Raw genomic sequence first — 13,067 nt, 5'->3', positions numbered from 1 at the left:
TTGAAGAAAATAAAAATTGATGCAAAATTCTCAATCTACCTTTGATAAAGAAAAAGGAAAAAGTATAGATATAAATCATGCCATAATCAGATATTATCTTAATAATTTTAATTTCTACCTGTTACAAAACCACACGCGAACTACTTCTTTTTCCATCGCAAGACTATCCGCCAACATGGTTATCTCCTCGGACGTGGGCTTTGGGTTTTGGATAAAAGCTTTTTCAAGAGCCACTCTCACACTGGTCTCTATCGACGTTCTCTTCTTCCGCCGCCTGCCAATCGCTTCCGGTGTCGTAAGTGGATTCGTCAGAGAATTGGGATTGTTCAATGAATTATCGGCATCCTCTAGCCACTTTTGTAACAATGGTTTCAACTTGCACATGTTTTTGAAGGAAAGATTCAGGGCTTCGAACCTAGAATGCAGAACCATCGATTTTATTTTATTTAAAGCCAATAATATTAGCATCATTTAATCAGCATCAGTTAACATTAGCATCATTTGATCAATTCAAAATGATTTAAATAAACTACCTTTTAAATACCTCATTTTTAATCGAGCAATGCAAAAGCTCAATAATTAAAAAAAAAATAAAAAATTCAGATTAGTGTAAAGACTTGTTTAAAGATGTCTTTGAAACATTTTTATAACATTTGCACTATCCGAGAATTATGCTTATTTCATCGCAGTTTAAACCTATAATGTTTTTACCTGGAGATCGTTGTTTGGGAAAAATCATTGCCGTAGAGTTTGCCCATGGCAAGTCCAACATCACCTTGAGTAAAACCAAGCTTGATCCGTCTTTGTTTGAACGTTTTGGCGAACTGTTCTAGCTCTTCGAGGTCCGTTGTTTCCTCTGGCGAGGGTTCTAATCTTGTCGGTTTTACTGCTGGTGGTGTGCTAGGTGGTGGCGATGATCTTTGCGCCAAACTTCGCCCGACCAAATTGCCGCTATTCTGAAGAGCCTGCTGCTTAGTTGCTTGTAGCAACTGCGCTGCCGCTTGCACCTAATAATATATTTTCGTTTTTCTTATAAATTATTGAAACACACACACACACACACACACACACACACACACACACAAGATGATTAAGATATTTGTGTAAAATATTCATAATCATTCGCAGTAATAAAAATTTTTAAACAAATGCAAATTAAAGTTGTATCGAGACGTTTAGTAATCTGGACAAAATATGTTTTTATTGCTTTAAAAGGAATTTTATTACATTCATTAAAATATTTCAAAACAATGTTCATGCTTTCGTCTGCAAATAAATTTCACAATCAGCAATATCTAGATACAACTTTGTCGTACCTGCATGGACTGTGAGCGCGGATGACTCGGTCTTGTTGGGTAGCCACCGCTCTGCAACAGCCCCTGCAAGACGTTGACGACCATTGAAAGTGAAAGTCAACAATAATGCGATCATCTGTTTCATCTTTATTCACAATAGAAATTTGTTTTCTCGGTCTTTGAAACATTTTTCTGGGACGTTTTATATATGATGGATTTATCATTTCTCTATGATCGTAAATGTAAAAATCTTCATAAACGAGCATTGTGATTACAAAATATAGTTACATATATAATTTTGCACCCGTCGATTTCGAAGATAAATGGCTCAATATTTTTACGTGCGGCACGCGCATACACGTGTCGGACGCGTGTACAGGTACGAAAAATATAATTCCAAGGGTTAAATCTGTCTGATCGATTATCTTCATCCATTCCTTAGCCGCACGATGCTCGATTATGAGAATGAAGGGTTCACGTCACGGGCGCGTGGTATCCTGGGTCGGAAAGGGTTCGGGGTTGGTCGCGTGTCGCTGGCATACGAGCAGCTAGTTTATGCGCATTGTGGCCGCGAAGACACCCTACGGAAATGCCTCGAGTTGAGCCACGTGCAGGATCAACTGCGACAGGTTATCGTCTACAATCCCGAGACATTTCATTTAACTTCAAGCGAGATTGATTTTTTGCAGTTTAAAAAATGAGACACCGAGTTAAAAATATTAATAAAAATGCTAGGTACAACACAAGCATTTTGCTATCGTGTGAAAGCAATATGATAAATAAAAAAAATCAATGCATGCGTTAATTTTTATTTGACATTTGCGAAATTTAATTAACAAATGTAAGCGCATAAAAATATTGTGTGACCTGTATATGCGTACATCTAGTATAGATTTTGTTTTTTCGATTTCAATTTACTTGAAAGATTTCGTTAAATTAATGGTACATATTATTCTCTATTAAGATTGTCTAAAATACTCCAATTATTCGGATCAAAAAGATCGTTTTACAATCAAGGTATATTAAAATCAAGGTATAGAGAACTCGTGAGGGTGATCTCTGAATGAAGAAATTAAACCTCGATTGCGGCAGATAGGCGGATAGGAACAGGCGGACAAAAGTCCTCACGTGGCGCACACGCGTAACCGCCCGCGAAGGGGTTGAAAGGGGCAGGTTGTATTAGACGAAACGATTTCCCGAGTGGAGAAGGTCGTGTGCCCATCTTAATGCTTCGCACGAAAAAAAAGAGAAGGAAGAACACATGGGAGGAAGATCCTCTCGTAGCTCAGAAGGAGAAGGAGCGCGATGAAAAAAAGGAAACATCCTGGCCACGTGTGAGGTAACAAAAGGCACCCCGGGGCAAGGTGCCGAAGGGTCCTAAGCCCACCTTGTGGCATCGCGCGGTACCTTCCGATAGAGAGACGGGGAATATTTAGGGGCCTACGCGCAAATACGCGTATACGTGTGCGTGCACAATAAATGTATAATACATACGACGAGCGCGGCTGCCCATTAAGCGTGCTAAAGCTCGAAGTCGTTTTGTTGATTTTTCCCGGAGACTATAGTTGCACGCGCACGTCGTGACGGATTCTATAGGCGGTTTTTTTTTTTCGTAAATGCAAAGCCCGGTCCATTCAGATCGCTCGCGAGAAGGGCCGCACGAATGCGAGGGAGAGGGAAAGGGAGCGCATCCAGGAAGCGGGATCGTTTTTCAACGGTATCCCCGGATATCGTGGATCGATTCCTCCACCCTCTGTCGATCCGAAAGATCCAACGAACAAATAGTGAGAAAATCGTGGAACGCTTCTTTCATCAGAGAAATGCGTGCTGCGGGACGACTGATAAATATGTCGCTTCTTTTTCGGCGATCGTCAGTCGCGGGTTTTAAAGCATGCTCGAAACGTGATATTTATCGAGGAAAATCAAGGAATTTCTTTGTGCGCCCTTTTTCCTTCCGAGGATATCTTCAATCGTTATCTGTTTTGTACGCGTTTTCTGTATTGCTATATTATTATGACTATGACGCTATCGGATTTTTAAATTCAGATTCCTCAGCGATATTTTTTTTTTTTTGCGCAATCGATTTTACAACTAGGATTACTCCGAGTGCTGCTTTTGCGATAAATTACGCCGCACTTCACTTTTTATCGACGCGAAAAAAACGCGCATATAATAGAACAAAATAAACAGATACCGCAAGTTCCATCAGAGAATGCGTCGGGATTATTTCGACGACTACTTCTTTTAAGACAACTTTAATGCGACGTAATGGAGCGCGAAATTCAGCCGTGATGCGGTTGCAAGTTGGCACTGTTCGCGTACATATGCATCGACGAGGGCAGACTTAAACGAGGAGGTAGCACCCCGATTTCCTTTGTGCTGTTGCCAGACAGCTATCTCGACGTCGAATCGCGAAGACGCCGTACGCGAAGAATAAGACGTTCGCTCTCGCCTGATCTGCGCCCTGATCAGATAGCGTGGCCGAAACGTCGCTGCTTTGGCGATTCGCGTCGATCGAATTCGTCCCGCCGAAGAAATCGCAACGATACGGAATGCAATTTGTGATTTAAGGAGATAAGTGATACAGCAGAGTTATCGATAAAACAATATGCAGATCAGAAATGAAACTTTTGAATAGATTCTGATTCGCCCAATGAGACATTGTAATCCACCCGTGCACCCACCTGATTTTGCAAAAAGAACGGCGGAATCTGTCCCGCCGCGGGATTAGCCTGAAACATGGCGATTTGTTGTAATTGCTGTTGTAATTGCTGTAGCTGATGATGCTGCAGCGTCGAGGCGAGCGCTTGGATATCCTGGGTCCCTAAACCGTGCATCATTTGCAATTGCTGACTGATCAATTGAGCGGTCAGCGCAGCCTGCGAACTGCTATTGTTCTGTTGGCCGGGCGTGTGTTGTTGCTGGTGACTGCCCGTGAGCTGGCTGCTGATTCCGGAACTCGGTGAGGATGCGCTGCCGCTGGTACCGCTGCTGCTGTTACGTTGCGAGACATCCGTGACCTGAAGTAAAATCGAATTTCCATTACGTTCGATTTTTGGATCAACAAATTTAAAATTAATTGAATTTAATTAAAAATATGTAACAGAAATTAGTAAATTTCAAGATTTATCTCCCCGAGAAGACATTTTCCAATTTTAGGAGTCGTACTACGTTCAATGAAATGCTATGCCAACAATTTTTGGCTTCCTACAATCGAATAGTTTATCGTTTGATATTATCAAGTGACAATCTTTGATTTCCTCAAAATGCGGGCTACGACATTTCACGCTGTAACGTGGGAGCGGGAACACGAAGAATCAGCCGGGCCGCGCGAGGAGGGCCACCCTCCCTAATATTACAGAGTAAATTCGCCGTCGAACAAAGCCGTGTTTACACTCGGCCAGGTCAGGATATTGGTCACTACGGTCCATCCTGCGCTTTTGTGTTTTATAAAACCTACTCTCCCTACGTCGTCCCTTCTTGTCGTCCATCTCGCTAGTGGCTTCCTTTATTTATTTGTCAAATATTGATCGCGAGCGCTTTTTACGCCCGTCAAGAGCGTCGTGTACGAAAAAAATCGAAGACACGGTTGCGCGACGTTCGTGAACGTCCCATTGGAAAGAAAGCACGCTGGATATTACGCTCGCAAATGGGATTGGTAACGTTGTTGATACATTTACAAGCAACGCACACAGGCAACAGATGACAATGGATGACATGACAAAGCACGCTTTCGTCAAAATAAGTAGAGAAAATACCATTGAAGTTAAGTTATTGAAGAAAATCGTCTTTTGTAAACGTTATTAACGAGTTAAGTATACGAAGACATATTTAACTATCAATAATAACAAGATAAACAAAAAACAAGATTGATTAATTGAAAAAAGATTGTCACAAAAATATACACTGTTTCCAAAAACAAACTTGGAAATAAATAATAAATATTATTTAATCAAGCATAACATATTAAATTATTTTTATTTATAACAGAAACATTTTATCCAATTCTTAATTTTTTTATTTTAGTAATTATATACACTACTCTTTAATATTCGCTCACAAAAAATATTACATCTGACAAAATTCTTTTCTTGGCTGTTATGTTTGAGTTTAATTATATAAGCGAGCTGAAGAAGCTATATAGTGTTTCTACATTTTTCAATAATGGCAATAATAACTATTTATTAAGCCTATAAAAAAATGTTTGTATTTCATTATTAATTCTCAGAACATATATCAGAAGCATTGATGTTAATAAAACCGTTGACATACGAAGATCAAGAAGAGCAACTAATTTCGCGCGTATTATACAAGCATCTGCAGCTTCGTGCACGCAATATTCCGTGCAAATTATTTGTGAATTATACTCGTATATTTTACTCGCGGCACTAAAAGCCGCGCCTCTTTTCAGCACTTTTCATGCACTTCCCGATAATTATTAACGCGCGATGATACAACAAAAATGCAACCTATATCTTTTCCTCTTCTAATTGTAAATTTTATAAATTTATTAAGTATTTTGCAATATATATTTCTTTTACCTAATTTATAAAATTATATAAAATTACAGATATGAAAAAAATTTTTATACAGATTATTAAAATGATTCAATTTCAATCAAAAAAAGGGCTAATAATCGTGAATATAGATGAGAAAAATTATTTGGAATTGATGAAATTAAATCAAAATTTCTTTACCAGATTGAGAGCTTCCCTATCCGAGTCCACGGAGTCATTATCAAGATGCGCCTCGGTGGCATCTTGGATGTCACTTGCGATACTCCTGTCATCTCCGCTGAGTTCAGGACCATCGACGTCGCCGTGCAAATCTGCGTCTGCAACAAGTAACAAGTCTCAATTTAAATATTTTCGTTTGATTTAAATTTTTCATGTTTGATAAATCTTTAAAACCAAATTTATAACTATATTTTCGCGCACTCAAGACACAGTGTAACATTGACGCGTTGCAAGACTCTCTCAGATATAAGCTTGAAATATATATCTTTAGATTTCATATCAAGCTTACTATCAAGTTTATCAGAAAAAAAATTGCGCTGTTGACATACAATCATTATTGTTCTGCGCTCTATACTTCTGATGATGGTATCGCGTGGGGGTGCTGGTCGGTGTGCTGGTAGCATGAAGACGCATGTCCGCGAAGATCATCCTGGATTCCTCCAGGAAGACCATCATAGCTTCGTCTGTTCTGTTCGTCGTCCCTACATTGGGACGCTTTTCGAGTTCCAGCACGATGATCTATTTCTCGCGCGAAAGGGATCGCACTTGGCGATCCCACATCGATCTATCGATCGGCGCGATCCCATCGCATTTCGGAAGACATGAGCCGGAAGAAGCACTCCAATTAAAAAAATAAAAAAAAAACCACCGATTTTCCTTTCTTCGCGCGATATCAACTGATCGTCGAATGCGAAAATAGTTTACGAGGATTGGAGTCGACGCGTTCAAATTTAATTACCGCTCGTTAACACCTCATTAATATTTATGCGGATCTCAACAATTGACCCCGCGAGTTCAAGGACCCAACGAAAAAATGATTCCGAAAAAGCCTGTCGGAGATCGTCCCAAGTCGTGAAAGTCACCGTTGATCTTCGTCGACGAACTGATACAGAGCGAGTGTCAGAATGACGCAACGAAACTGTACCCCTAAGGGCGCACCAAGCTTCCCCACTACTACATGATTCTGTTGGGCCCAGGGATTGGTCGGGCGCATCGGTTACGTCAGGCCGATTGGTCGAGGAGAACCCTTTTGCCCTTTCGACGTGCCCTCTCTCCCTACTCGACAGCAGCAACCCTTCGCAAGCATCCATCATCGTATCTTATGACTACTCTCTCCCTCGCCACCCCTTTACCTCCTTCGTCTCGCTCGCGCCGGGGTTGTCGGATAATAGCATGGAACCGATTCGCTGATTCGAGGAACACGGGCTTACGCCATCGCGATTGGTTCGCGCGATTTTTAATAATTATTTCGATACGCCGATACAACATTTTGAAGGAGGATTTATAGCATCCAACGTATGTCGCATTCGTAGCAACAAGATTCTACGTAGAAAGCAATAAACCTTAGTATTTTATATGTACTTTCTGCACGTGAACTGATCGCAGAACAAATTGTGCAAATTGCGTTAAATAAATTTAACGTAGATATATAATCGTACAAGTATGCGTATATAAAATAGAAAATTTTTATACACGCTATTAAATTGGAAAGAGAAAAGCTGAAAAGTTTTTAGACATTTACAGACATTTTTAAATTTACGTAATAAATAATAAATATATTTGCATAAATAACAAATGTTACCTGATCAGACATAAACATAAAAAATTTTTGATTTACAAAATTAGTAAATTATATTATATTTACAGACTTGATAAATTATTTGTCAAGTTTGTTAATACCTATTTGTTGTAATTTATATATTAAATATTTATTAATGATAATGTAGATCTTAACATTTCGCTATCGTTTCGACAATATCATCCGTACATCTTTTTTGTCGTAACCTCTTAACTATTTTTCCCGTTTACGAGGTAAACGTAAAAACACGTAAACTAAAGCGAGCAATCAACCGCGACTAAAGACAAGGGAACAAGCTATTCCCTCGCATTCTTGTGGGAAAAGTCGAAAACCGCGGAAGGGCAATGTCGAAGGGGGACGAGGGTCAGCAATGCCAAAAAGTAGAAGTCGCTTAGCCATTTGAAGCTGCTCTTCTCTTCTCGTGATGCTTTCCCATCGACTCCTGATTCCGGGATAAAAGCTGAGAAACCGAAAATGGAGATAAACGCTCGCGAGAGCGTTGTAAAAACGCTCTACCGCGAGTGTGCAGGTGGGGAGGACGGGAGCCTTCGGGTCCGTCGAGGTGGTGCTGCTGGGGCCGGGAACGATCGTTATAGCAGTTTAGAAGAAGAGTGAAGGAATTCAAAATCCTGTGAATATATCCTGCGTGAACGCGGCGTCGCTTTTCGGGGGCCCCGACCCGATTTTCGCTTCTCCATCTGCGTTACCTGACGGGAGGATTCCCCCGAAATCATAAAAAAAGGGAGAAAAAAGACGCAACAGGTCAGGTAGGATACCTCCAGGAAACTGGCGCGCACGCACGGCATTGGTGCGGATTCCCTATAAAATTTTGCTCCGCTCGGCAAGTTCTCCGTCCCACCCGGGCCCTTCTTCTTCCTCCCCGTACTCCTCGTTCTTTCCAACGCGCAGGATGTTACGGCAGCAGGTACATACGCGACTCACACGCGGCTTTCCTTTTTCATCCATGAATTTGCATCGTCCCTCCCTTTTTTCACCGAAAAAATTACGCTTCTTTTCCGTGAGAATCTGCGGACCCCTCCGAAACTCATCGCAAACGGGAAAGACGGCGTCGAGGAGTGGGGGAGATAGAAAAAGGGGTCCACAAGATTTTGGGGCAATTTCTGTCGGTTTTGATTTTACCCTTGCTCTCCTTTGTACGTTACGATGAACGACGCGTTAAAGATGGCGGTCGGCCATTATGTACCAGGTGTGACGTCTTTGATAACAGAAAAAAAAGAGAATGATTCGCGGATGAAACTACCGCCGATTGGTTTTATTTCTTTGTGACTTACACGTGTGCAAAATGTACTTTCTGCACACACACACAAGCGTACGCGGAGACAGAAGGAGAAAGGGGAGGTAAATGTGACAGGAAGCGACGGTTTTTCTCGGTTTTTTTCCAGCTAGTTTGCGAGCAACTGACGCTCCGCTCTCGGCGAATCACAGGCGATAGTTTAAAAAAAAAAGGCCAACGGATAGATTTCGTTTAGGCTAGATACGTCGCTCGTGTATGTACGAAGGAAAGAGACGAACGAGTCTGATACGTGGATGTGAACGCTAACGGATTTTTAACGTATCTTCGTTAAGTTCAATGGCTTCGCAAGCCATTGGTTACGCCAGCAAGAGACAAATATTCAGGTACTAAAGAACATATTCGGTACAAAGGGATTTTGAAAAGCTACAGTAATTTTCGAAAGGAATTCTGTGGATATTGTTCTCGCAACAGAATTAACAATTCTATCCATCTCTAGTTTTCCTGCAAATATTTTTGATGTCGTTTTCCTGCTGTCACTAAAAAAAAAATAACGACTTCGCTATTAGTTTCAAACTACCAGCAAATTCACACCTGCGACCCTACAGTCGGATGAAAGGCACGGCCATTCGGAGCGTCGATCCACCCGCCGATCTCGAATCGGCGTCGATTCGATATCGAGCCGTACGAAAGAATGTCGCTCATCTGGAAGATCGTTATCTCCCGATGGATCCTCGACGTCTCTTTGTGCCGCATCTGCATACACACCGGCGCACGCACACTCGCGCGCTCATCGCGCGGCCGTCCATTGTGCCGTCGACGCGGTCACAATGCAGTCGCCCATGCAATTTCGAGCCATTCAAGTCCGTTTAGCGCTTTGCACGAGTGACACGGTAACCGTCTATCCATCACCCACGCACACTCGCACAGAGACGCGAGTCGAAAATACCGTCTCGTCGAGAGCCGTACGAACGCAAGCGATGATACACGCGGCGGCGTCGCGTCGGTGGGGAGGTGCAGCTGTAGTTGCAGCCCTCGTGTGTTATACGTGCCGCTTCTATGAGAGGTCGAGGATGCGAGGCCGCGGCGGCGACCTTCGCCTTCGTCCCTCAAGAGAGCGACCGCTCCTCGCGTGACCCACGGCGAAAACTACGTGGCCGATGACCCGAGCACGAGCAAGCTCCAGGATCAGGAGTCCTCGCCATGTGCGAGTCACGTCCGTCAGGTGATAAAATGGCGCACAATAGCGCACCTGAAGGCTACTGTGGAGATTATGCGGTTTTTAACTAAACTCACTGCCGTTAGTCTGATGAAAAAGGAGCGAAAAAATTAATCTCGTAGCGATCTCTTGCTTATTGAATAAGAAAGTGTCGGATCGCGGGAAATCGAATTCAAAGATCTTCTTGAGATTAATTTATTAATTTAAGTGCGACATTTCCCGTATGTTGATACAAATGATTTTAGAAATGATAATTTTTATAATATTGCAAAAATATGTGGATAGTAAGAAGGAGTAAATTTCCAAAATTTTAATCAAAAATTTAATTAAGTTGCATTAATTAAATGCAAACATCGTATTTGTTTGCTAAATTAAACGTTGCGAATACATACTCTAACGAAGATAATTTCTACCAGAACAACAGAGTCTTTGTTTTACACTGTTACGTGTTAACACATTTCCTAACTAATCTAAATTATAATACAAGAAACACACACAATACGAAGTAGCACAGTGTGAACAAACAGTGTTCTCTGATATCCATACAAACCAACGTCTGAATTATGTACCGCCCCTCATGAATACTGCATCCGTCTGAACAAAAGTTTCCCACAACTAATTCGTCGAAGTCAAAGTCCGAGCAAACGCGTAAAATCGGATAAATAATATTTCGATAAAATCAAAACCTTGATAAATTTTGCATCCAGTTGACGCAACTCTTAACACGATTGCTAGGTAGCATTAACGTTTGTCATTGCTAATTGATCTATAAAATCTTACTACTTTTTGTCAACGGGCCAGAATCAAACCTTCACTTTTATAAATTGCATTTATTTCTTTTTCCGAATAGCGTGCGCACGGCGAGTCCTTAATATGAATTTAACAAAAATGAATTCGAGACGGAATCATTTATCACAAATCAGATATTAGAGTCAAGCAACGTGGATCGATTCCATCATCATGTTCCGATCTCACCGAACAGTAGCTTATACATTCCCATCTAAATTGGTAGACTCGGCTGAATAGCGACAGACGCTTTCTCCGCTCGCGAGCGAGGAATCGCCATGAAAAAGTTCCATTTTCTGGATGAATTCTGGCCACAGCATCGTGCAACCAGAATCCCTTCCTAAGCAGAGAAAGAGATAGAGTCTCTCTATCTTTTTCTCTGTTCATCTTCCCTACCAAAGATTCTTTTCGTCTCTTTTTCTCCTATTCCTTTGCTCTCGTTCTTCCGCTCGTTCTCTGATTCAAAGTGTTTTTGTTCGCCAGGGCGAGAATAGCCACCGACGACGAGGGCGTGCTGCTCTTTCCGCGCGATCTACATAAAATATCGATTCTCGAGGCGCGTCCCGGGAAAAATATCGGCGAGTCACGCGGGCCTGATGATGAATCCCTCCTACTGAAACCGGCCCTTCTCGCTTTAACGTACACGGAACGCGTCACAAAAGAGAAATCGTTATTTTCACGGCTCGGTCCGATTTCGCGGTTGCATCCCGCATTCTCTCCCCGTTTGATCCCCTCCCCCCCCCTCTCTCTCTCTTATACATTGCCGATCCACCCGCGAATTCGCGATCACTTCGCCTTCGTCGGCGATTTACTCAATTTTCTACCCTTTCGCTCCCTTGTATTGTTTCTTCTTGCTCCTTAGAGGTCTTATAATCGATTATAGTTTCCTTCACATATCTTCTCGCGATTCCCTCGAGACTACTTATGTGATAAAGTGATATATCGTACACAAATTTCGCTACGATTTCTATTCCTTGTTTTCTATTGTAAATGATGTTATTTTTATCAAATAAGAAATGTTCTTTTGTAAAAGCGACGTTTCTTGACTCTGAGCATCAACTTTTTCACATACTGTTGGATTCATTGTTTTCACGAATCTAGAAATTCTCGCATAACTGATTGTCTCGATGTTCGTGACGGCGAATGATTATGCTTCTATTTCTCAAGAATTAATTTACGGCATATTGGAATTGCGATTCGCAGAACGCATTGCTGCCAGAGCCAAGCTGACGTGAACTTTTATGAACTATCGCACGTCCTTGGGAGCGATGAAAAAATGAAATTTGCTTCCTGATTGGAAAATGAAATAAAGTCGATTGAAAATAGATCAATGCTCATTAAATAAGATTTAAGATTTAATTAAAATGAGATTTTTATTCCGATCATTACAGTGCTTCTTCGCTTTAATGTAATTCAAAATCCACCAACGAATCGAGCTTGATATCGTACAAAACTCTTCCTCGCTCAAATATCTCAAATGTCGCAATTACTCGCACATTTTCTGGACGGGAGTCGACGGCAAGTAGATGTTTCTCATCGTTAAAGAGTCCCTTTTCCCCCGATTTACTCGCGTCTCAGCAAGACGCACACCCCTCTAAGATGGCAGATCGCATTAGAGCCGGGTTCCTCTCCTCTCAGCCGTTCTTCTTTCTCGGTCGTGTAGCAACGCGACCGAATGTCTAAGCAGCATCTGCCCTCCGCGTCGTTTCTTCGTCGCCATTCTTACGTAAGGCGACGACAATGCAACCCGGCCCGGGTTTACGGGGGAGGAATTCCCCGGGTATTATTCCCGAGGTATATGCACCGCCTGTCAACCGACTTACGATTTTATTAGGGCCTTACGTCATTCGATTATGCTTCGCAGGGCCCCGATTTTCATTCAGAGCAGGACCCGAGACTACCGCGAGGAAACGTCCGAGACATAACAGATCAGATCCGATCGGTTTCTGCATCGCTACCTTCAGCATTTTATCTGCGAGGCTTTATAACTGTTTCATGTAAAAAATATGGCTAAAGGTGACGTATTGTGATGTGGGATTTCTTTATAAAGAATGGAACAGTATTAGATATATGACAATCTAATATCTTCCCGATTATACGGAATATTCTAAAATCTCATAAATCGTCAAAAAGCAAGAGACGACCATTGAAGATAAAAGAGAGCACGCAGTATATTGCTCCGAAAATATTTTTCTAGACA

The 13,067-nt window shown here is 41.8% G+C and overlaps 1 protein-coding gene across 1 annotated transcript in view; it reads right to left on the bottom strand.

Moving 5' to 3' along the window:
• Positions 1-13,067, bottom strand: part of LOC105202347 (POU domain protein 2) — a 136,207-nt gene that overhangs the window by 7,221 nt on the left and 115,919 nt on the right. Inside the window, 5 exon segments of the mRNA XM_026132637.2 lie at positions 119-415; positions 712-1,007; positions 1,317-1,379; positions 3,980-4,315; positions 5,993-6,129. Of these exon segments, the coding sequence (XP_025988422.2) occupies positions 119-415; positions 712-1,007; positions 1,317-1,379; positions 3,980-4,315; positions 5,993-6,129 (1,129 nt within the window).

The sequence above is a fragment of the Solenopsis invicta genome, chromosome 5, assembly GCF_016802725.1.
Source record: "Solenopsis invicta isolate M01_SB chromosome 5, UNIL_Sinv_3.0, whole genome shotgun sequence".
NCBI lineage: Eukaryota > Metazoa > Arthropoda > Insecta > Hymenoptera > Formicidae > Solenopsis > Solenopsis invicta.
This window is presented reverse-complemented; position numbering and strand designations above follow the sequence as displayed.